Source organism: Eleutherodactylus coqui, unplaced genomic scaffold (genome assembly GCF_035609145.1).
Source record: "Eleutherodactylus coqui strain aEleCoq1 unplaced genomic scaffold, aEleCoq1.hap1 HAP1_SCAFFOLD_53, whole genome shotgun sequence".
NCBI classification, from domain to species: domain Eukaryota; kingdom Metazoa; phylum Chordata; class Amphibia; order Anura; family Eleutherodactylidae; genus Eleutherodactylus; species Eleutherodactylus coqui.
In genome coordinates, this window is record NW_027101708.1 from 253137 (window position 1) to 279398 (window position 26262).

The 26262-nt window shown below is 46.6% G+C and overlaps 1 protein-coding gene across 1 annotated transcript; it reads right to left on the bottom strand.

The window, feature by feature from the left end:
- Positions 1-4704: 4704 nt before the first annotated feature.
- On the bottom strand, positions 4705-23364 carry LOC136590895 (patched domain-containing protein 3-like). The gene is made up of 4 exons (XM_066588416.1): positions 22606-23364; positions 20197-20318; positions 9214-9359; positions 4705-7980 (listed from the first exon to the last, which is right to left on the bottom strand). The coding sequence occupies exons 1-4, from the start codon at positions 23347-23349 to the stop codon at positions 6143-6145; spliced, it is 2850 nt and encodes a 949-aa protein (XP_066444513.1). The 5' UTR covers positions 23350-23364; the 3' UTR covers positions 4705-6142.
- Between the last annotated feature and the right edge of the window lie 2898 nt (positions 23365-26262).

Consider the following 26262-nt stretch of genomic DNA (forward strand, 5'->3'; position numbering starts at 1 on the left):
CCTCTTATGGTACAATTTCCCTTCACAGCAATGCTGTCCTCTCCCTGCTGCGCCACAGCTGCCCCCTGACAGCACAAACCCAGCTAGCCACCCACCCATGAGTTCCACCGCTACCTGCTGGGCCACAGCTCTCACCTCACAGCACAAACCCAGCCAGCCACCCACCCATGAGTTCCACCGCTACCTGCTGCGCCACAGCTCTCCCCTCACCGCACAAACCCAGCCACCCATGAGTTCCACCACCCTCTGCTGCGCAACAGCTCTCCCCTTACCGCACAAACCTAGCCAGCTAACCACCCACGAGTTCCACCGCTACCTGCTGCGCCACAGCTCTCCCCTCACAGCACAAACCCAGCCAGCTACCCATGAGTTCCACCACCCCCTGCTGCATATTTTTATATTCCACAAGACTTCTGCTCAATTTCGCAACCTGATTGGTTGTTTGGGTTGGCTGATTCAGTGATTTGGTTGTTTTCGGGTTGGCTGATTCATCAAACAACCAATCAGCTTGCAAATCGAGCAGAAGTCTTGTGGAATCTAAAAAACTGCAGCCCTGCTGTGCTCCTGAAGGGGTTAAGAGAGCTGCGTACTTAGTAATCATGAAAATGATTTATTACCCCAGCATTAGACTGTTGTCGTGTGGGTGTTATCTATACTCGCTGCATTCAGCTGTTGCCATCATTAATCTGTTGATTTTTCCTATTAACTGCAGAAGAAATTTTCCGTTTCATCTCTTTATTTTGACTAAAATATCTGATTGATAAGACGTAATTGTAGCTGTCATGGCCGCTTATAAATGCTGATGAGAGAGGCTTCCTCTGGAGTAAAAGGCTGGGTGACATGAAATAAATTAATGAGTAGTTATCGATTACTGCGGTAACACAATGTATCATTTATTACCAGCTGGCACATACTTGTGATAAACACTCTTGATGTCAGCCTCCATGTTGTCTCAGCTTCTTCTTCACATGACTGGTTGATTTAAAAGGGTTTTTTTTTTTTTTTTTTGGTTTCCTTGCACATTTCTAGCATATCCAAAGCTTCTCTCTACTGAATTCTATGACCTTTTCAGAAACAACTGACCCACCTTGCTCTGGTGTCGCCATAACTCCCATAAGCAAAAATACTTGGCAACCGCTCAAACATGTTTAATGGAGTTAGTATATATAAATCACATACACCTTGTTAAAAATAAGAGCAATCGCTCCCATAGATAAAGTTTGTTGTTGTTTTGCGTCAAAACTCTGCATGCAGTTCCATTTCAGGCAGACATGTAACCTAATTGGACCTAATTCTTACCAATAGGGAGGGAATGGTTGAGGAAGTAAGAGTGGCTGTGTCTTTAGAAGGCAGTGAGCATGATAGCCTTGAATTTTGGATAACAAGGGGAGGAAGACCTGAGAAAACTCAGATCTCAAGTTTGGATTTCAGAAAGGCAGATTTTAATGAACTCCGAAAGCGGGTATGAAGAATCTAATGTCCAAAAAGGTTGGGAAATATTGTGAAATGGGAGTCTCAAAGCACAATCGTTACCAATCCCTAAAAGAAGGAAGAATGGGAAGCATTTAAAGAGACCGAGATGGATGAACACAGAACTTGTGCACATGTTAAAAAGGAAGAAAAGTATGTTTAGCAAATGGAAAAGAGGGGGGGGGGGAATGTCTAAAGAAGAATATAATGCGATCTGTAGAAACTGTAGGGCAACTGTCAGAAAAAAGCTAATAATAAAGTGAGGCTTGAAACAGAGGCCAAAAGCAATAAAAAAAGGATTTGGGGGGTCAAAAGCAAAAGAGAAGTCAAAGATGCTATTGGATGCTTGCAAGATGAAAATGATGAATTGGTTAAGAATGATGTTGAGAAGGCTGAACTTTTAAATTCCTATTTTGTATCTTGTTTATCAGAAAGTAGATATAACATCAACTGATCTAACCTGTGCTATTGGGGGAATACAAGAATGCCGGCTATCTATAAGCATAGAGATGGTGAGGGAACACTTAGCTAACGTATATAAATCCAAGTCTCAAGATCCAGATGAATTACATCCTAGGATATTAAAGGAAGCAGCGGAGGTAATTGCTCAACCACTCGTGATAATCTTTTGAAAATTCCTGAAGCACAGCAGAAGTCCCAGAAGATTGGAAAAGGGCAAATGTCCCTAGCTTCAAAAAAATAGGCCTGTAAGCCTGACTTCTATACCAGAAAAGATCTTTAAATTATTAAGACCGCATGTATGCAAGTACTCGGATAAAAAAAGAGTAATTAACCAGAGCCAGCATGGGTTTGTAACAAACAAGTCATCCTAGACTAATCTAATCTCCTGCTATGACAGAATCACCAACTTGGTTGATCAGAGAAATTCAGCGGATATACCGTATTTCCCCAAAAATAAAACACTGTTATATTAATTTTTGCCCCAAAAGAGGCACAATGTCTCATTTTCAAGAATATGGGCAGGTGGGCTTATGCTCATCTGGTCCACGGTGTGCCAATGCCTCGCGATTGTCTCCGGCGATGCTGCAGCAATTTGCAGTGTCCTGCCCATCTGACATCTCAGCTTCTTGATGGTGACGGGGCTTTCAATACCCCGCTTCCAGCAAAACGAGGGCTGTGATTGGCTTATTGGGCGCCAGCCAATCACTGTCATTCATGATTACATACAACAGTCGGTCACACCTAGTAGTGGTACGAAGGACAATGACAGCTCAGCGATATGTTCAAGACATCCTGCAGCCACATGCGTTTCTCATGGTGGCTTTCAAGAGGCAGCAGGATAATGCTCGGCCGCACGCACAAGAGGTCACAGAAGCCCCCACAACATTGCGACACTTCTGTGGCTGCCTGGTTGCCAGATTTATCACCAATAGAACATGTGGGGCCTGACTAGTGCCTTATACAGCGGAAGAATAATGTTCTCGCCCCTATACCTCTTTTACTGCACCCCAAGACTTTATTTGCCTTTGCAGCAGCTGACTGGCATTGATTGCACCTGTTAAGGCTACAGTCACTAGTACCCCCAGGCCTTTTTCCATTTTACTTTAACCTAGCAGTACCCCATTTACTGTATATTGGTGACATCCATTAGTCCTGCCCATGTGCATAACCTTACATTTATCAATAGTGAACTTCATTTTCCATTTTTCTACTCAACCCCCAGCCTATCTAGGTAAATTAGCTGTATATTGTCCTCCTTTGTATTAATTATCTTGTATAATTTTGTATTGTCTGCACATATTGATATTTTACTGTGCAGTCCCGTTGTCACAGTGGTGGCGAACCTATAGCACACTTGCCAGAGGCGGCACACAGAGCCGTCGGTCGCTCGTGAACCCATGCTGATGAGGAGTTATACCGTTAATTTCCTTGAGTTATTCTAGGATGGGGTCTCTCAGAAACCTCTCGAGTATTTTTCCAATTATTGAAGTGAGACTTACCGGCCTGTAGTTACCAGGCTCTCTTCTTGACCACTTTTTGTTTATTGGAATCACATGTTATTAATGTGCCAATCCAGTGGTACAACCCCGGTCTAAATAGAGTCCCTAAATTTAAGAAATAGTGGTCTATCTATCACCTCAATTAGTTCCCTATAGAACCCTTGGGTGTGTTCCATCTGGCCCGGCAATTTTGTCGATTTTAATGTACTTTAACTGGCTCTGCACTTTTTCCTGTGTTAAGCAAACGATACTTAGCGGGGGGTTCATTTTATCCCCCTGTATCTCGTGACATTTCTCTTTCCTCCGTGAATACATGTGAGAAAAAACTAGAACTTGATAAAGACCCTTGGATGGAGGGCTGAAACGTTGTGTGGGCACAATAAAGATTTATTCTTTTATTTAACCCCTGGAGTGCTGCTCTTATACATACTTTGCTGTGAGAAAAAACTAGTTAATAGATTTGCCTTTCCCCCATCATCTTCTATGATTTCTCCTGCATTATTTATTAAAGGGCCAGTGCTTTCAGTGCGATTCCTTTTACCGTTTATATAATTGAAAAATAGTTTAGGGTTATTTTTGCTCTCTGTTGGCGATCAGTCTCTCTGCCTCCTCCTTGGCAATTTTGCTCTTTTCTTTACATAATTTATTTTTCTTGCTGTATGTTTTCAGCGCTTCTTCACTGCCTTCTTGTTGTAGTAATTTAAACACTTTCTTTTTCTCGCTTATAGACCCCCCCCCCCCCCCTTAAAGTCTTGTCGAGCCATATTGGTTTCCTTCAACTTGTAGTTCTTTTATTTGCAAAATACAAGAACTACAAGTGCAGGCATTTGAAAGGCTGTCAACCCATGTAAAAGGGCCTTGAGGAATGCGGATACAATGACTAAATATGTTCTTCAGAAGGCACTCAAGCCCCCAGTATCAAGGACACCCTGCTTTTACGATATTTAGACTACTCACTATTAACCCCTGAATAACAAATGTAACACAGGTCATCTTAATACCTCCACAAGGGTGAAGCACCTCATCAACCCCCGTTTTAAGCTGTGGCTAAGGGTTCTGACTGATTTGCCTTCTTGGTTGACAGTTCCTAGTAATTGCTGACTCTCAAGGGACCCCAGGCCACGTTCCAAGGAAAATCAGGTTTTTTTGGTTGGAAATACGACTTTGCAACATGTACAAACACTGTGTAGGATTTTGCATGACGACTTTGCAGGTGTTCTCGTTCTATTATAAAGAGAATAGAAGAGACGACCAGTCGCTGAACTGTGTCCGTATTTATTTGTATCAAAGAAAATCAGTTGGACGTCGGCAAAGACGCCGATCACGTCGTAAAGTGACAGTTTACATGTAGAATATTACACAATAACTAAAGAACATACAATAAGAAAGTGATCCGCCTACTAATAATGATTACATCATTGCACACACAAACAAAATGAAACAGATTTGGTAATTTCAGCTTTTGCCACTTGGTAGCCTTTTTTCTTTCTTTCCAGGTACTAGTAGTATTATTGGTATTCCTAATATAATAGATTGAGCTGTAGCGAGGAGTCTTTTTTGCTGTTACTACTTTTATAGGGATTCCAAAGTGATAAAACTAAATAGATACTGGAACCGCAGACCGCCATCCGCTCCTCTGTCTAGATCCCATTATTTTCCATATAGCAATTCAAAGGGAAAAAAAAAATCATATGTGTTCCTGGGACATTTATTTTGTCTCTCCTCCATTACTAGTGTATGTAGAAGAGGAGGTATGAGGAAAGGAGGGGGCTGTCACCTAATTATAGTGATGCGGGAAGATGACGTGGCTCCATGTGCTGTTATGATGAATCCAAAAATACCTCTATCAGTTTCCAGTCTGCTTCCATTGCTGAGATATCCCTCCTCGATAGTGTTTCACGCCATATGCAAATTAACCCTGGACCGTCCAATAGGCAGTCCACCTCTGTCTGTAGTCCGGCCTCGCTCCCTTTCCATCCGTAGTGACATCTCTAGCTCCGCCCACTAGAAATGTCATGCATTCCACTGCAATCTGTGTGCACCGCTCTGAGTGATCATGCACATGCATGGCGTCGATGCGGCTGAGTAGCAGTCTATTAGATGGAGTTATTAGGGTAACGCTCTTGCAGCGTTATTTGGGCTATACTATTTGGGAACTACCCTATAAGGTTTGGCTTGTTAGTAGAAGGCAAACTAAGAGCCGTTTTACACGATCCAGCGAGAAACTGAGCCGTGATCGTTCAATATAAGTGGCAGCAGTGACTGAACGAGCGATGTTTAATCTGTCATTTGGTTTCTGCATGCATAAAAATCAAATGACGATCAGCCTATACAAGCAGTCTGTCATTTATCTATCTATCAACGACGGCCTGCATACTGAAAATGAAGGCGGATGGGAAGGAGCTCATTCCGGCCTGCCAGCCTCCATTCACTGAGCAATCCTCGCTCCATTAAGAAGGCATAGGAGTGATAATTGTTGGAATGGCTTTTGGACGCTGAAGTGCCCGACGGTCGTCCTGTGTAAAACGTCTCTAAGCTAGACCTCTGCAGCATGTAGTAACTGTAAATTATTTTCAGTTTGATATGAGAATCACGAGAAAACACTAACATAATTGCACAATTGTGTAATTTTTGGCTCCAGAAGCCCATAACTTGTGTATACATTTTGTATTGACCACCACCGATGATACTCAGTGACAGTCATGATCAGTTTAATGGTCCAGGTAAACTTCGAGCATTCTCCTTCTATACTCCACCAGCCTGTTGGCATGATCATTGCCTATTTGTTTGGCATCTGGATGAACAGAGTAAATGCTTCCCTGCCAACTCATACAGAAGCAATTCCCATCCAGACTACTATAGTCCCTCACATTGGATGTTGAAATGGCATACCCTGGCAAACTCATTTCTGGTCTTCTCATTTGGATTTCAGACGCTAAAGGATGAACTTTATAAATAACCGCAGGCGGCAAAACTTTAGTACTTTTATCTTCGGCATTTTCAGGCTCTACTTTGCCGTTGTCTGTTTCTCTGCAAGCTCCTACTGCCATTAAAAACACGGGTATAAATACCAACCCATGAAGTGCCCCAAATGTGATAACGAGGAGCATGATCTTAAAAAAAGTTCTGAAGATATAACTTTGGGCCGCAGAAAGTGCAGCAATGCCTAAAATTGTTGACAGAGCCCCTTGTACGACAGGGTAGCCCAGGACATGCAGGGCATCAATCACTCTCTGGTTTGCGTTTGGCTTCCGACTAGCAACACTCGCATATACAATATGAGCTGAAAAATCGACAGAAAACCCAATGCAGATAACCAGATTTATCATCGAGATTGAGTCTAAGTTGACCTTCCAGAAGGACATGAAGCCGGTCACACCAGCTATAATGGATGCAATTGCAAATGTCACCCACAAGGAGCATAACGGGTCCGGTATGAACAGAACCGAAATGACCAGCATGACCACCGTCGCGACTATGATATTTTGAATTGTGTTTTGGATGATTACAATGTACTGGTCCAGGTATATGAATAAGGGGTGATAGACGAACACTTCCACATTGCAATTGGCTGTGACGTCTCGTAAGTGGTTTAACATGTTTTTACCATCATCCACGGTGACTATACTAACGGCCTGGATGAAGAACCTGGAGGTCTTAATCTCATAACCATCCATTTTGATGTCCTGTTTAAATTGAGAAAAATTTAGATAAAGTCGATTTAAATGTTTCATGAAATTCTCCTTGGTGCTTATGTTCAGATTTTCCTCCTTTGCGATTTTGTCATATGTTCTCAACCAAGACGTAGTATAGTCCTTGGCTATATAGCGGTCCTTTTCTAACTCTTGCATGCAAGCTTCAATGATCTCCCTAGTCTCTATATCCCAGTAATCGGCTTTATTCGTCACAACCACCATAATCGTTGGACCATACTTAGAAAAATATAAAGCTTCTACATCATAAAATTCGGTCAAGGAAGAATTGGCATTAGCCAAACTTCGAATATCGATTCCATCTTGTATCTGAACGCACCCATAAATACTGGCAGATAAATATAACAGATACACGACTAACACGACTACCTTTGGCCACAGTTTTGTAAGAAGTGGGCCGTAGTACCTATAAAAGAATACAGTGATTGGATGTTCAACTTCAGTCTCCCGGGTTGGGTCGTACGATCCCCCAACACAACACGCATTATACAACGGGCTCTTTTTATCGTCCTTTTTATCGTCCACTTTCATACAAATTAACCAATGCCGGTTGTTGTTCTCATGTATCCCGTTCAAAGCCAATACTGCGCCAAAGAAAGTTATGCAGTAGATATAGCAGAAGACCAGCGCAGTTCCCGTGTAGATGCAGAAGGATTGCACAGAGGGGAAGTGGGTCATTATCCCGATGTAGAATGCAAGGACATCCGTCAGAGTAGTGATGGTGATGGACACCGCCGCTTCCTGGTATGTGTCAGCCATTCGTTCTTCTAGTGTACTCGTCACCTTCGTTTGCTGCCAACAGGAGATTATAATGAACATATTGTCCACCCCGACGCCTATGACAAGAAAAAAGGGAGAGCAACTACTGTGTTATTTACTACAGAATCAGTCAACGAAGGATCCAGACATTCTGTGATCGGGATATGAAATTGTGAGTTCCATTATATGAATGGTCAAGGATGGGAAGAGCGCTGTGAAATATGTTGGTTCTATATAAATAATGCCAAATATGTAACTAAACATATTAAAGCCAGTGCCATCAGGCTACATACAATATTAAAGGGGTTGTCTGGGCTGGTGTCAACTGATGACCTATCTACTGTCCAGTGCAGTGGGTCCGATGTCATCATCAGCGGACAGGGGAGGAAGTACGGGTGCTGGCTTCACTGCTATTGCAATCAATGAGAGAGCTGCACTGCTCCTGCACTCGCTGCTCCTGTTATGGGACGTCCTGTCCTGGTATGCTAATTGAGTCGCAATGCCAGATGCTTGCAGGATGAATGGAGGGAAATACCAACTGAAGTTGATCAGACATTAGTAGAAAGTATGTCGTGGAGAGTATCCGATGTGATATGCGCCTAAGAAACTCTATGAAATTTTTAATATCTTGCTCAGGTCTGCAGTTCCTTTTGTTAGGATAGTGAATCAACAGATCTTGCTGGTCTAAAGGCCCATTAAGACTCAACGATTCTCGCTCAAAAATCGCTCAAAGCCGTCTTTTGAGTGAGAATCGTTGGGTCTAACTGCACTGACATCGTCAGGTTTCGTCAATGAATCGTTGATCGTTCTCTTTCAGCATGCTGAAAGAGAACAATTAGCCTTATCAGGTGTACACAGTGGGATACAGCTGATACTATTGTTTCAGTTGTATCCCGCTCCCTGAACACAAGCAGTCCAGCTGTGCTCTTCATACCCTGCACGGAGCGCACAGCTGTATACCAGCTGAGCACTCTGTGAACAGTCGGGGTATGAAGAACACAGCGGTCCACCTGTGTTCTGTATACCCCAGTCGGAGCGCTCAGCTGTTATACTCTGAGAAGAGAAGAGCTGGATGCAGAAGACAAGCAGCCTCATTTGTCTTCTGTATACCCGCTCGGAGCGCAAAGTGATCGCTCAAAACTTGAGCGATCACCTTGCTAAATGCACACAACGATTATCGCTTAAAAGACATTGCGCAAGAGAATGTACAGTAGACGATAAGCTCCTCTGGGGACAGGAACCAACTTGAATTAATACTTTTCTTACACATTTTATAAACACAGAACAGTAAAGTGACAGTTTTTTCTTACCAAGGATAAGAAAGGGCGCATTTGCAACTGTCCTAGCAAATGGGGCTCCACACAATAACAGCAACCCGAAACTGGTCAGAATGGCTAATCCGGGGGACAGCACTCCGATGGTGGTCAGCCAAATCTTATTTCTTACATTGTCTAGGCTAAAACAAAGCACAGAGAATTTTTTTGTTCATTTCAGAATTACTAAAGTGATTTATATAATATCCAAAGCGGAATGAAGGGGAGAAGTAAATATTGGCGCACGTTTATTGCGGGTGTTGGGGCAGAATTCTGGTGTAAGTTGCACCTTTTTTCATGAAAATCAATTTAGACAAACTTGGGGGAGTCTCACACGAACAAAGTTTAATTGCAGAATCCATGATCACCGTCCGCACGGAAGATTTGTGGGTAAACGCGGGCATTGAAAGGCATGTATTTTTGATTTTTCGTTCACACTCATGGCTACAAATTGTCTATTCCGTGAGCGGGAAAAAATGGCAGCGTGCTCTATTTTAGTGAAGATTCTGCGCGGACGGCCCCCGTTGAAGAGTATGCAAGTATTCCGACGCTCATATGCTATTAACATTGCGTATGAGCATCAGAAACACTCGCAACTTCAAAAGAAAATAGATGAAAAAGCCGAGTGAGAGAGATCTTTTTTCTGCGCGGACGATACACCGCGGATAGCGTATATATGTGTGGAAAAACGCTCGCATCCACGATCTTCCGCGATCATTCGCAATTACTTTCTGCAAATGGCCACAGGTCTTCGGAAATCTGCATGTGGAATCGGACCTGTTTGTGGAAGCCCAGCCTTAGCATTGATTTGTGCCGAAAAGAACATATGTCCCGCCTCTCACTCCACTTGTTAGAAGTGTCTAGTAAAGTGGGCGTGGCTTGTTGCCTGGCCAGAATTTAGAGTCAATTATGACATGTGACTTTTTAAAAAGTCTCACAATTAGTTTCAATCTCTCTCCAGTAGCTGGATGGTGAACAAAGTGACTCAGCACCAAATTTATCAACACTGGAGGAAATTTACTAAACCCGGCATTTCCAACATCGGACTTAAGCCGAATGCAGACGGGTCTGATTCCAACTGCGAGATTCTCACAGTGGGATGCGACCATGTGCCCCTGCAGTGACTTCCAGCTTACCTGTCCGGAGCCTTCACTCTGCGCTGTGGATGTGCCGGCTGGCGTACAGCCGTACATGCGCAGTACAGAGCCGGCACGTCAGCGATGATGTGGCCATGCCAGGCTGGCACTGAAATAGGGCATGCTGCGATTTCCACCCCGGAATATCGTAGTTGATTTTCGCTCGTGGGCATGTCCTATGGGCTGCATTTGCTGCGGGATCTGGAGGCCAACGCTCGCTCCGGATCCCACAGTGCAAATACGCCTGTGTGCAATAGGCCTTAGTACAGTTTCCCCAGCACCATGTGCTTAATACATGGAGAGGCGCACACCGTCATGTAATCAGCATATCCCAGTCTCCTCCATGCGCCTTCAGAAAAATGTACGCCAAGTCTGACATAGTATAATTTATGCCAGTTTTTGGTATAAATTATACATTTATAACTTGTAGAATGGGTACCGGAGAATGCAGGCTGGGGCGATCTCACCCATTAGGTCCACCCAATCAGATGATCTTCCTCTATTATGTCCTTGGTAGAGATGAGCGAACACCAAAATGTTCGGGTGCTCGTTATTCGGAACGAACTTCCCGCGATGCTCGAGGGTTCGTTTCGAGTAACGAACCCCATTGAAGTCAATGGGCGACCAGAACATTTTTGTATTTCGCCGATGCTCGCTAAGGTTTTCATGTGTGAAAATCTGGGCAATTCAGGAAAGTGATGGGAATGACACAGTGACGGATAGGGCAGGCGAGGGGCTACATGTTGGGCTGCATCTCAAGTTCACAGGTCCCACTATTAAGCCACAATACCGGCAAGAGTGGGCCCCCCCCCTCCCAACAACTTTTACTTCTGAAAAGCCCTCATTAGCATGGCATACCTTTGCTAAGCACCACACTACCTCCAACAAAGCACAATCACTGCCTGCATGACACTCCACTGACACTTCTCCTGGGTTACATGCTGCCCAACCGCCCCCCCCTCCCCCCCACAGCGCACACCAAAGTGTCCCTGGGCAGCCTTCAGCTGCCCTCATGCCACACCACGCTCATGTCTATTTAGAATTGCGTCTGCCATGACGAGGGACCGCAGGCACACACTGCAGAGGTTGGCACGGCTAGGCAGCGACCCTCTTTAAAAGTGGCGGAGCGATAGCCCACAATGCTGTACAGAAGCAATGAGAAATAGAATCCTGTGCCACCGCCATCAGGAGCTGCACACGTGGGCATAGCAATGGGGAACCTATGTGCCACACACTATTCATTCTGTCAAGGTGTCTGCATGCCCCAGTCAGACCGGGCTTTTTAATTCATAGACACAGGCAGGTACAACTCCCTATTGTGAAGTCCCTGTCGACCCACAGCATGGGTGGCTCCCTGGAACCCACCGGCGGTACACAGAAATATCCCATTGCATTGCCCAACACAGCTGAGGTAGTAATGTCGTGCTTAATGCAGGTGGGCTTCGGCCCACACTGCATGCCCCAGTCTGACTGGGGTTCTTTAGAAGTGTACAGATGTAGTAAAAACTCCGTGTGCACCTACAGCATGGGTGGGTGCCAGGAAGCCACCGGCGGTACATAGAAATATCCCATTGCATTGCCCAACACAGCTGAGGTAGTAATGTTGTGCTTAACCCTTTCCAATCCAATTTGTATATGGTTTTCCTAGGGGGCTTACTCTTTTTCTGCTGTTATACAACGGCGCTATATACTGGCTAAAACCAGTACTGCATGAGCTGACACGTAGGATAGGCTCCGACAGCAGAGAGGCTGGCAATATACAGTAAGAGAACCCCGACGGACGTCTACCAACAACGGAGCTGTACAGCCTTAAACCCTAATGTCTTCACAGGTCACACAGTGGACTGGAAAGGGTTAATGCAGGTGGGTTTCGGCCCACACTGCATGCCCCAGTCAGACTGGGTTTCTTTACAAGTGGACACATGTAGGTTTAACTCCCTGTGGACCCACTGCCTGGGTGGGTGCCAGGAAGCCACCGGCGGTACATAGAAATATCCCATTGCATTGCCCAACACAGCTGAGGTAGTAATGTTGTGTGTAATACAGGTGGGCTTCGGCCCACACTGCATGCCCCAGTCAGACTGGGGTTCTTTACAAGTGGACACATGTAGGTTTAACTCCCTGTGGACCCACTGCCTGGGTGGGTGCCAGGAAGCCACCGGCGGTACATAGAAATATCCCATTGCATTGCCCAACACAGCTGAGGTAGTAATGTCGTGCGTAATACAGGTGGGCTTCGGCCCACACTGCATGCCCCAGTCAGACGGGTTCTTTAGAAGTGTACAGATGTATTAAAAACTCAGTGTGCACCTACAGCATGGGTGGCTCCCTGGAACCCACCGGCGGTACATAGAAATATCCCATTGCATTGCCCAACACAGCTGAGGTAGTAATGTCGTGCTTAATGCAGGTGGGCTTCGGCCCACACTGCATGCCCCAGTCAGACTGGGGTTCTTTACAAGTGGACACATGTAGGTTTAACTCCCTGTGGACCCACTGCCTGGGTGGGTGCCAGGAAGCCACCGGCGGTACACAAAAATATCCCATTGCATTGCCCAACACAGCTGAGGTAGTAATGTCGTGCTTAATGCAGGTGGGCTTCGGCCCACACTGCATGCCCCAGTCAGACTGGGGTTCTTTACAAGTGGACACATGTAGGTTTAACTCCCTGTGGACCCACTGCCTGGGTGGGTGCCAGGAAGCCACCGGCGGTACATAGAAATATCCCATTGCATTGCCCAACACAGCTGAGGTAGTAATGTCGTGCGTAATACAGGTGGGCTTCGGCCCACACTGCATGCCCCAGTCAGACGGGTTCTTTAGAAGTGTACAGATGTATTAAAAACTCAGTGTGCACCTACAGCATGGGTGGCTCCCTGGAACCCACCGGCGGTACACAAAAATATCCCATTGCATTGCCCAACACAGCTGAGGTAGTAATGTCGTGCTTAATGCAGGTGGGCTTCGGCCCACACTGCATGCCCCAGTCAGACTGGGGTTCTTTACAAGTGGACACATGTAGGTTTAACTCCCTGTGGACCCACTGCCTGGGTGGGTGCCTGGAAGCCACCGGCGGTACATAGAAATATCCCATTGCATTGCCCAACACAGCTGAGGTAGTAATGTCGTGCTTAATGCAGGTGGGCTTCGGCCCACACTGCATGCCCCAGTCAGACTGGGGTTCTTTACAAGTGGACACATGTAGGTTTAACTCCCTGTGGACCCACTGCCTGGGTGGGTGCCAGGAAGCCACCGGCGGTACATAGAAATATCCCATTGCATTGCCCAACACAGCTGAGGTAGTAATGTCGTGCGTAATACAGGTGGGCTTCGGCCCACACTGCATGCCCCAGTCAGACGGGTTCTTTAGAAGTGTACAGATGTATTAAAAACTCAGTGTGCACCTACAGCATGGGTGGCTCCCTGGAACCCACCGGCGGTACACAAAAATATCCCATTGCATTGCCCAACACAGCTGAGGTAGTAATGTCGTGCTTAATGCAGGTGGGCTTCGGCCCACACTGCATGCCCCAGTCAGACTGGGGTTCTTTACAAGTGGACACATGTAGGTTTAACTCCCTGTGGACCCACTGCCTGGGTGGGTGCCAGGAAGCCACCGGCGGTACATAGAAATATCCCATTGCATTGCCCAACACAGCTGAGGTAACGTCAGCTGTAATGCAGGTGGGCTAAAAATTAATTTGATTGCACTGTAGGCGAGGGCCCACAAAAATTGCTGTATCAACAGTACTAATGTACATCCCAAAAATTGGCCATGGCCAGCCAAGAGGGCAGGTGAAACCCATTAATCGCTTTGGTTAATGTGGCTTAAGTGGTAACTAGGCCTGGAGGCAGCCCAGTGTAACGAAAAATTGGTTCAAGTTAAAGTTCCAACGCTTTTAAGAGCATTGAAACTTATAAAAATTGTTCTGAAAAATTATTTGAGTGAGCCTTGTGGCCCTAAGAAAAATTGCCCGTTCAGCGTGATTACGTGAGGTTTAAGGAGGAGGAGCAGGAGGAGAAGGAGGAGGAATATTAGACACAGATTGATGAAGCAGAAATGTCCCCGTTTTGGATGGTGAGAGAGAACGTAGCTTCCATCCGCGGGTGCAGCCTACGTATTGTTTAGGTATCGCTGCTGTCCGCTGGTGGAGAACAGAAGTCTGGGGAAATCCAGGCTTTGTTCATCTTGATGAGTGTTAGCCTGTCGGCACTGTCGGTTGACAAGCGGCTACGCTTATCTGTGATGATTCCCCCAGCCGCACTAAACACCCTCTCCGACAACACGCTAGCCGCAGGACAAGCAAGCACCTCCAGGGCATACAGCGCGAGTTCAGGCCACGTGTCCAGCTTCGACACCCAGTAGTTGTAGGGGGCAGAGGTGTCACCAAGGATGGTCGTGCGATCCGCTACGTACTCCCTCACCATCCTTTTGCAGTGCTCCCGCCGACTCAGCCGTGACTGGGGAGCGGTGACACAGTCTTGGTGGGGAGCCATAAAGCTGGCCAGGCCCTTAAAGACTGTTGCACTGCCTGGGATGTACATGCTGCTCGATCTCCGCACCTCCCCTGCTACCTGGCCCTCGGTACTGCGCCTTCTGCCACTAGCGCTGTCGGCTGGGAATTTTACCATCAGCTTGTCCGCAAGGGTCCTGTGGTATAGCAACACTCTCGAACCCCTTTCCTCTTCGGGAATCAGAGTGGGCAGGTTCTCCTTATACCGTGGATCGAGCAGTGTGTACACCCAGTAATCCGTAGTGGCCAGAATGCGTGCAACGCGAGGGTCACGAGAAAGGCATCCTAACATGAAGTCAGCCATGTGTGCCAGGGTACCTGTACGCAACACATGGCTGTCTTCACTAGGAAGATCACTTTCAGGATCCTCCTCCTCCTCCTCCTCCTCCTCAGGCCATACACGCTGAAAGGATGACAGGCAATCAGCCGGTGTACCGTCAGCAGCGGCCCAAGCTGTCTCTTCCCCCTCCTCCTCATCCTCCTCATGCTCCTCCTCCTCCTCCTGTACGCGCTGAGAAATAGACAGGAGGGTGCCCTGACTATCCAGCGGCATACTGTCTTCCCCCGCCCCCGTTTCCGAGCGCAAAGCAGCTGCCTTTATGGTTTGCAGGGAATTTCTCAAGATGCATAGCAGAGGAATGGTGACGCTAATGATTGTAGCATCGCCGCTCACCACCTGGGTAGACTCCTCAAAATTACCAAGGACATGGCAGATGTCTGCCAACCAGGCCCACTTTTCTGAAAGGAATTGAGGAGGCTGACTCCCACTGCGCCGCCCATGTTGGAGTTGGTATTCCACTATAGCTCTACGCTGTTCATAGAGCCTGGCCAACATGTGGAGCGTAGAGTTCCACCGTGTGGGCACGTCGCACAGCAGTCGGTGCACAGGCAGCTTAAAGTGATGTTGCAGGGTGCGCAGGGTGGCAGCGTCCGTGTGGGACTTGCGGAAATGTGCGCAGAGCCGGCGCGCCTTTACGAGCAGGTCTGACAAGCGTGGGTAGCTTTTCAGAAAGCGCTGAACCACCAAATTAAAGACGTGGGCCAGGCATGGCACGTGCGTGAGGCTGCCGAGCTGCAGAGCCGCCACCAGGTTACGGCCGTTGTCACACACGACCATGCCCGGTTGGAGGCTCAGCGGCGCAAGCCAGCGGTCGGTCTGCTGTGTCAGACCCTGCAGCAGTTCGTGGGCCGTGTGCCTCTTATCGCCTAAGCTGAGTAGTTTCAGCACGGCCTGCTGACGCTTGCCCACCGCTGTGCTGCCACACCGCGCGACACCGACTGCTGACGACATGCTGCTGCTAACACATCTTGATTGCGAGACAGAGGAGGAGGAGGAGGAGGAGGGTGCTTTAGTGGAGGAAGCATACACCTCCGCAGATACCAGCACCGAGCTGGGGCCCGCAATTCTGGGGGTGGGTAGGACGTGAGCGGTCCCAGGCTCTGACTCTGTCCCAGCCTCCACTAAATTCACCCAATGTGCCGTCAGGGAGATGTAGTGGCCCTGCCCGCCTGTGCTTGTCCACGTGTCCGTAGTTAAGTGGACCGTGGCAGTAACCGCGTTGGTGAGGGCGCGCACAATGTTGCGGGAGACGTGGTCGTGCAGGGCTGGGACGGCACATCGGGAAAAGTAGTGGCGACTGGGAACTGAGTAGCGCGGGGCCGCCGCCTCCATGATACTTTTGAAGGACTCAGTTTCCACAACCCTATACGGCAGCATCTCAAGGCTGATGAATTTTGCTATGCGGACGGTTAACGTTTGAGCGTGCGGGTGCGTGGCGGCGTACTTGCGCTTGCGCTCGAACACTTGCGCAAGCGACGGCTGAACGGTGCGCTGAACAACACTGCTGGATGGGGCCGAGGACAGCGGAGATGAGGGTGTGGGTGCAGGCCATGAGGCGGTAGTGCCTGTGTCCTGAGAGGGGGGTTGCATCTCAGTGGCAGGTTGGGGCACAGGGGGAGAGGCAGGGGTGCAAACCGGAGGCGGTGAACGGCCTTTGTCCCACCTTGTGGGGTGCTTGGCCATCATATGCCTGCGCATGCTGGTGGTGGTGAGGCTGTTGGTGTTGGCTCCCCGGCTGAGCTTTGCGCGACAAAGGTTGCACACCACTGTTCGTCGGTCGTCAGGCGTCTCTGTGAAAAACTGCCAGACCTTAGAGCACCTCGGCCTCCGCAGGGTGGCATGGCGCGAGGGGGCGCTTTGGGAAACACTTGGTGGATTATTCGGTCTGGCCCTGCCTCTACCCCTGGCCCTGGACACCGCACTGCCTCTTGCAACCTGCCCTGCTGATGCCCTTGACTCCCCCTCTGAAGACCTGTCCTCCTGAGTAAGCGTTGCACACCAGGTGGGGTCAGTCACCTCATCGTCCTGCTGCTCTTCCTCCGAATCCTCTGTGCGCTGCTCCCTGGGACTTACTGCCCTTACTACTACCTCACTGCAAGACAACTGTGTCTGATCGTCATCGTCCTCCTGACCCACAGAAAGTTGTTGAGACAGTTGGCGGAAGTCCCCAGCCTCTTCCCCCGGACCCCGGGAACTTTCGAATGGTTGGGCATCAGTGACGATAAACTCCTCTGGTGGGAGAGGAACCGCTGCTGCCCAATCTAAGCAGGGGCCCGAGAACAGTTCCTGGGAGTGCTCCCGCTCCTGAGCAGGTGTTATTGTAGTGGAGTGAGGAGGCTGGGAGGAAGGAGGAGCAGCAGACAGAGGATTCGGATTGGCAGCAGTGGACGGCGCAGAACTGCGGGTAGACGATAGGTTGCTCGAAGCACTTTCTGCCATCCAGGACAGGACCTGCTCACACTGCTCATTTTCTAATAACCGTCTCCCGCGTGGACCCATTAATTGGGCGATGAATGTGGGGACGCCAGAAACGTGCCTCTCTCCTAATCGCGCAGCAGTCGGCTGCGACACACCTGGATCAGGAGCTTGGCCTGTGCCCACACCCTGACTTGGCCCTCCGCGTCCTCGGCCGCGTCCACGTCCTCTAGGCCTACCCCTACCCCTCAGCATGCTGTATTACCAGTGATTTGATTTCACAGGCAGGAAATAAATTGGCGCAAGACTGCAGGCCAAATATAATTTTTGCCCTTTTTGGAAAACGAAAGGCCCCACTGCCTCTAGTGAATGAATTATCTAAGTTTAATAACTGTGCTGTGTCCCTGCTTATGTGTCACAGAACGTGAGGGTAGCAGAGTTATTATAACTCTTGGAGAGCAGGTATTTTTTTCCCAATTAAGGAAAGCAAATGGCGAAGCCAGCAGTAAAGCGTAGCTGGGTGCGTATGATTTAGCAATGTTTTTCACGCAGCTCACACGTCTCCACAGGCGTAAGGACGGACAGAGGCTGGACAAATAGATTTGTTTTCATTTTTTTCCCACCAACAGGCAGCACTGCGTATATTCAATGAACATGAGAAGTTTAATAACTGTGCTGTGTCCCTGCTTATGTGTCACAGAACGTGAGGGTAGCAGAGTTATTATAACTCTGGCAGAGCAGGTATTTTTTTTCCCAATTAAGGAAAGCAAATGGCGAAGCCAGCAGTAAAGCGTAGCTGGGTGCGTATGATTTAGCAATGTTCTTCACGCAGCTCACACGTCTCCACAGGCGTAAGGACGGACAGAGGCTGGACAAATAGATTTGTTTTCAGTTTTTTTCCACCAAAAGGCAGCACTGCGTATATTCTTTCCCTGCAGTATCAATACAATTCTTTCCCTGCAGTATCAATGGAGGGTGGAATGCTCTGCAGAGCCGATTTTGAGAAAAAAAAAATGGCACTGCTAACAGCAGCCAACACACAGCTATCAGTGGCCCTAATAAGGACCTTTGGGGGGTCTTGAAGCCTACACTAACTACCAATTCTTTCCCTACAGCAGCTCCGGTACAAACAGCACTGTCCCTCATCTAACTCACACCGCATCTGAGGCGAACCGCGGGAGGGACCGACTTTTATACTCGGGTGACACCTGATCTTCCCAGCCACTCACAGCAGGGGGGTGGTATAGGGCTTGAACGTCACAGGGGGAAGTTGTAATGCCTTCCCTGTCTTTCAATTGGCCAAAAAAAAGCGCGCTAACGTCTCAGGGAAGGAAGTGAAAGTAACCAGAACACCGCATGGTGTTCGTTACGAATAACGAACATCCCGAACACCCTAATATTCGCACGAATATCAAGCTCGGACGAACGCGTTCGCTCATCTCTAGTCCTTGGTTATTGTATCAGTGTACTGAGGTTGGTTCTTGTGCTGAATTAATGTCATGGTTTTGGTACAGTATGTACTGAGCTTGGTTCTGGTACAGTATTTATGTACTAAGCTTGGTTCTGGTTCTGTATGTAATACTGTGCTTGGTTCTGATGCTGTATTTATTCCAGTTTTTTTTATTGAAATGAAAACGTTACATATCTTTTGTACTCAACCAACTTGAGTGTAATACACAATTTCAATAAACTTATACATATTAGTCATTACAGTCATCTTGTATATTATAACTGGGTGAACAAGTGTTAAAAGGGAGGAAGGGGGAGAACGAGGGAATGGGGTGGGATTATGACATTACCGCTGATGCTGTATTTATGTACCAGGCTTGGTTCTGATGCTGTATTTATGCACTGCGCTTGCTTATGGTGCTGTATTTATGTTTTGAGCTTGGCTCTGTTGCTGCATTTATGTACTGGGCTTGGTTCTGATGCAGTATTTATGCACTAAGCATAGTTCTGGAACAGTAATTGTTTTTGTTATGAGTTTGGTTCTGGTACAGTATTCATTCACTGAGCTGTTCTGCTATGGGTATGCTGCTATCTAGAGATGAGCGCGCATACTCGGTAAGGCGATTTACTCGAGAGAGCATTGTCTTGTTTGAGTAACTGCTGGCTCGTCCCTGAAGATTCGGGGGGGGGGGGGGGGGGCTCGGGGGTGAGTGGAGGGTTGCGAAGGGGATCGGGAGAGAGATCTCTCTCACTCACCCCCCCCCACCCCCCGCCGCACCGCGCCGCCCCCACCCCCGAATTTTCAGGGATGAATCAGCAGTTACTCGAAAAAGACGATGCTCTCTCGAGTAAATCGCCTTACCGAGTATGCTGGCTCATCTTTACTGCTATCTTGCAACTTTCTGCATAAGCAGAAAACATGCAGTCATCCGAACTGTGCATTATGCGTTGGTTTTTTCGTATGTGATGGAGGGGAGACACTAAAAAAAATTCTGCACAGGGCACCATCTACCCCAAGGCTGGCACTGACACCAGTGTGCGATCATGAGAGGTGAATTTATACTGCTCTCTCAGCCTTCTAGAATAGCATATGACCAACATCTAGACAGCCCCAGGATTCACTTACCTGACGCAGGACAGTATGGAGAACAATATGGTCACCACGTAGGTGATGGAGAACAAAGGGATAACAGTTTCTGTGCTTACATCAAACTCCTTCTGAAGAGAGATAGAGGTCGAGTGATAAACCTGTGAGGGGTGCAGAGAGGATTAGTCTTATTATTTGGAAGCATTCACAAGCAGATGCTGACTGGCATCCTTTAAAATCACCTACTGTTAATACAGGACAACCTGCCGTATGTATGTACTAGATGGAGGACCAATAACATGCTGGGTGTAATACTTTCCCTTTCCTGCTTTCTGTCAATGTACATTTTTTCTCTCCATGCTTCCTGAGTAGACGGGCTCTTCCTGATCTGATGTACAGATATGGGAATGAGGTAAAACGTGGCGGAACGCCCCTCACTACAGAGTTATTCGAAAAGAAGGAGCAGATTTGGGATTTAATTACAAACTACAAAAGAGAGGGACACAATCCACACATCACTGGAAAAAGGAAGGTTCCAATTTTTTTAAATGACCTATCAGTAACTTCCATTTTTGGCCACACCCCAGCGCTGTTTCTCGTTTATAATTTACAGGAAAATGGTGAAAGCACAGAAGAAATTGTTTTGTCCACTCGAGTTTGCTAAGTGTGCATCCAGTGTTTGAAGTGCAATGTGAATTCCGACATTGATTCAAAAAACCGTTGTCTCATCACATACAAATGTACAAATGGCGCAGAAAATTTGTTGTACTTGGTTACATATGTAAAACAGAAAAGCACCGATCGTCCATTCATGTCTCCTGAAAATGTGGAGCGTATGTGGCAGAAAATGGAACTTACTGATATGTCATAAAAAACATTGAACCTTCCTTTTCATTGATGTGTGGATTGCGGACCTCTCTTTAGTAGCTTGTTTGTAATTAAGTCCCATAATCTGTTCCCTCTTTTTAATTAACTCTGCAGAAATCCTCGCTTTCACTGCAGTTTTCTACGGGAAATCTCACTTCTGCCGCCACTGATCAGCACATGGATTTTAACCGCATTCAATCAGGCTCATTCGTGTGGAGTAAACCCAAGGCAGATTCCACATCAAAAAGCAACATGGCACCTCTTTTTTTTTTTTTTACATGAAGCAGATTTAAAACCCACGCATGGAAAAATCTGCAGCGAAGTCCGATGAATGGGACACTTTTGACTTAGATTTGGCCAAAGATTGATCCACCGTGAGAGGTGAGACCTTAGGCCACGCCTACAAATAGCGGAATCTCCTCAGTGGAAAATACGCTGTGGATTTGGGTGCAGATATTTTCGAAGATTTGCCATTGATTTCATTTCCTGATTTTAAAAGGTGAAATCTTTGGTGAAAATCTTCAGCATAAATTGACAAACTACAGATTTAACCACTTCAGGAATAGAGATTTTTTTTTTCAATTTTGATTTTTTCATTCCCACCTTCCAGGAGCCGTAACGTTTTAATTTTTCCATTGACAAGGCGGTGTGAGGGCTTGTTTTTGCATATTATTTCATGTACCTTATAATGTACGGGAAAACTTAAAATTTTTAAGTGGAGAGAAATGAAAAAGGAAATGCAATAACGTGGTTTTTAGTTTTTACAGCATTTACAGTGAAGTAAAAATGACAGATGAACTTGTTCTAGGGGTCGGTACGATTACGGTGATGCCAGATTTATATCGTTTTTAAAATGTTTTTTCTATTTTTTAAAAAGTAAATCATTTTTTTCCTTGTAGGGTTAAGCTGTTTTTTTAATAAGAGTTTCTTTTCCAACTTTTTTATCTATTTAAAAAAACTTTGCTAAATCTTTTTTTTACACTTTTATTTAGTCCCTGGAGGCGACTTGAACGTGCAATCATTTTATATATTGTAGCATTGCAGTATATGGTGATTTTTGATGTTGCCTTTCAAGCCATGCTTCAGGCAGAGCTTGATAAGCATCTATGCGTGGCAACCTTGGGAGGCGTCAGTAGGCTCTGGGCTGCCATGCTAGCCCATCAGCAGCCCCAGATTCTGCTTTGGGGGTGCTGATGAAGTGTGGGAAGGTGTTCCCCCCTCCCACTGACTGTTAAGACACACAGTCATCTTTGACTGCAGCACCTAAGCAGTTAACTACCGCAATCAGAGCAAACTCTGATTTTGTAATAAATAGCTGGTAGCCACCAGGTATGGAGCGGACTTGACACTCTTCAGGATTGCAGGACGTTTATATGCTTTCGATGGTGCTAAAGTGATTAAAATCCATACTGCACATCAATTTACACTGCTCCCCAGGCCCTGTCCTGGCTCTCCTCCTCATGCCTGAGGCAGCATGTTTAAAAAAAACAAACAGCCGAACTGTCTGTTCTATACTATTTCTGTAACCACCATGGAAGATGTGTATTGTTTGACTAAGATGGAAATACCCCTTTAACTTACCTTCAAAAACTTTAGATGTAATTTTTCTATTTCTCCTGGAAGGGACTTCATGAAGTGCTCCAGCCATTCCAAGCTGAGGTTTTGGATTTTTCCATTATCCTCTTTCAGGAAATATAAGAACCGTAGCGCCTTAGCCTTCAGCAAATTTTTACCAGGACCTAGGGTCACCCCTCCAATGTACAGTCCAACATAATCCCCATTAGATAGCACTGGGTATGATATTAGGATTTCCTCTGTACTACTGTTCATCAAGTTGAGTAGAGGGTTGGTCGGTAGGCAGGAGGGACCGTTGACTTGAGCACACAGTTGATCGAACCTTAAGCGAGACTTCGAGGTTAGATTTTGGACCATTGCATCCAACTTCAGGAGTTCCTCAAAGTTGCTCCTACTGAGAATATTTTTGGATGTGCTTATGACAATGAGAGAAGCAAATGTGCCCACCGTGTACATGCGCTGCACTGAGAACTGGCCTGAGTCGTTCATGGGGAAATGCATTTTGATGAAATCTCTCTGACCCTTTGCGATACTTGGTTCTGGGGTGAAGAGCTCTTCCAACTTGTTGATTTCTCTTTGTTCCAGGAAACATAACCCAACTCCTAGCCCAACCGACAAAATAATAGGAATAATAACAAAGTACCAGGGATTCCTGGCAATTAGTCTACCTAATTTACGAAACCCCCTAGAAAGTGGCCTTTCTAAGCAATCCGCATAGCACCCACTCATGTTTTGCTGGTCTATGCTCATGCCCTTCAGAGTCCTCCAAGGGAATACAGTTCTGGAATAGGTCAAGGCTCATATTTATAGTTTACTATGACCCCCCCCCCCTGCAAATCCCCTCTTTCAACGGGGAATGATGAGGCAGATGGCAGAATGAAATCAATAAATAGAATTATTCATTTTTTTAATCTCAATGTTACTTTTAATGTCACACTTTGATACAAATGACTGCTGGAGAGCTTCCAATTTGCCACCTAGCATATGTAAATATATGGAAGCATGTTACCTTTCAGTTTATTAGTATCTGTCTTTGTCAATTAGAGAGTGCACTTCATTTTCTGTTCTTTAGATATAATTGAAGCCAAATCAAATTGTATGAAGTCGTTAGTGTCTTAAATACAATAGATTTCTTTTTATCTGTAATTAGAGATGAGCGAACGTACTCGTTTAGGGCGATTTCGCAATCGAGCACCACTTTTTTCGAGTAACTGACTACACGGGTGAAAAGATTCGGGGGGCGCCGGGGGTGAGTGGGGGGTTGCAGAGGGGATTGGGGGGGGGGGTAGAGAGAGAGAGAGAGAGAGCGAGCTCCCCCCTGTTCCCCACTGCAACCCCCGCCGCCCCCCGAATCTTTTCCGCTCAAGTAGTCAGTTACTCGAAAAAAACGGTGCTCGATTGCGAAATCGCCCTAAACGAGTATGTTCGCTCATCTCTATCTGTAATACTTCCAAATGAACAAGACCAGTTAGCCTGAATCAATAAAAGTACATTTCAGGGCTGTAGTAATCAGTCACTGAACTTTTGACAAACTTTACATAAATCCATAGAATAGGCGAACCTAAAAAACCTTATAAAATATCAAAGCAAAAATGCATCTTAACCCCCTCCCCCTACACCCCTCCCTTTTAAAGGGGCTTTCCTGGACTTTGGTTATTTTTCCTATTGATGATGTATCCTTGGGATAGGTCATAAATAAATTCTTAAACTAAACAATGCAGAGTCACTCACCCAGGTGCTTCTGTTCCTTTCCTGCTGATAGTTCTTTTAGGGAGGGTGCTCAGAGACTTCTGGTGGATAACCAGGATGAAGGCAACAGAGGAATGGATTACATTTCGGCACAACGTTTCACAAGGAATACATTAAAATCACTGATTCTTTATTTCATCCATATTAAAAGCTATTGCTAACAAAAATATACTTAGATCGGTCTTGTAGCCAAATTTTTATAATTTCATGACACATTTAGCTACAGATTCAGGTACCCAATGTGTCAGGTACCCAATGTGGCCCCTGTATACAAACAGTTTTATATAGTTTTTTTGCATAAACACTGTATTCACTCCAACAAATAGTTTTTTACTTTGTGTATTGTAGAAAAAAGATATATCGCTGATGTATTATTCATATGGGGGGGGGGGGGGCATTAGTCTCACTCCTGGGGTCCATAAATATCTAAACTCTAACAAGGTCTGAATGACTGTTTTCTGTACTTTCTCTAGTGATGAATCGTTCATTGCTTGGTCTAATGTACAAAAGATTCTGCCACATTTGCAGATGCGCATGTGCATTTCTGAACGGTATATGCACAGTATTGAACGGGACCAACATGAACCTGTTCAATGGGACCATGAGGAGGGCAAAAGTAGGGATGGCATAGAAGCAAGTGCTAGTGCTCGGGAGTATTGACCCCACTGGCTGGAACCTGAAGAGGTGTGGGCGATCATCCAGACCAATAACAAAGCGTCTAGACTGCCGAGAACAGCTAGATAGAGTAGAAGCAGGTAAACTAATGAGAAAATACCCTTAGACCTCCTTCAGACGAGCGATGTTTTCACGCATGATAGGCGTGCAAAAAGATCGCATCTAAATAGAACCAATGGTTTACTATTAGAGATGAGCGAGCACCAAAATGCTCGGGTGCTCGTTACTCGAGTCGAACTTCCCGCGATGCTCGAGGGTTCGTTTCGAGTAACGAACCCCATTAAAGTCAATGGGCGACCCGAGCATTTTTGTATATCGCCGATGCTCGCTAAGGTTTTCATTTGTGAAAATCTGGGAAATTCACGAAAGTGATGGGAACGACACAGAAACGGACAGGGCAGGCGAGGGGCTACATGCTGGGCTGCATCTCAAGTTCCCAGGTCCCACTATTAGGCCACAATAGCGGCAAGAGTGGGCCACCCCCCCCCCACACTGTCAGCATAAAGATCGTTCTCCTCTGCCACAGCTGTAACAGCTGTGGCAGAGAAGAATGATGTTAGCCCATTGAATTCAATGGAGCCAGCAATACAGCCGGCTCCATTGAAAGCAATGGGCTGCCGGCGAGCGCGGGATGAATTTTTGGGAAGGGCTTAAAAATATAAGCCCTTACCTGAAAATCATCCTAAAATGTGTAAAAAAAAAATAAAAAATGTGTACTCACCTTTCCGCTGCAGCCGGAGTTCAGCCGCGTCTGGCCGGCAGTTCTCCTGAACTGCTCTGTGTAGTATTCAGCAACTGGGGATTTAAAATCCCCGCCTGCTGAATGAGCTGCCTCTGATTGGTCACAGCCTCACCCATCAGAGGCAGCTCTCACTGAGTGCTGCCTCTGATTGACAGCTGAGAGCTGCCCCTGATTGGTCCCTGCGCTGAGCCAATCAGAGGCAGCACTCACCCATTCATAAATTCATGAATGGGTGTGAGTGAGAGCTGCCTCTGATTGGTGAGGCTTTGACCAATCAGAGGCAGCTCATTCAGCAAGCGGGGATTTTAAATCCCCACCTGCTGAATACTACAGAGAGTAGTTCAGGAGAACTGCCGGCCAGACGCGGCTGAACTCCGGCTGCAGCGGAAAGGTGAGTATACATCTTTTTTTTATTTTTACAGATTTTAGGATGATTTTCAGGTAAGGGCTTATATTTTTAAGCCCTTCCCGAAAATTCATCCTGAGATCGCCGGTAG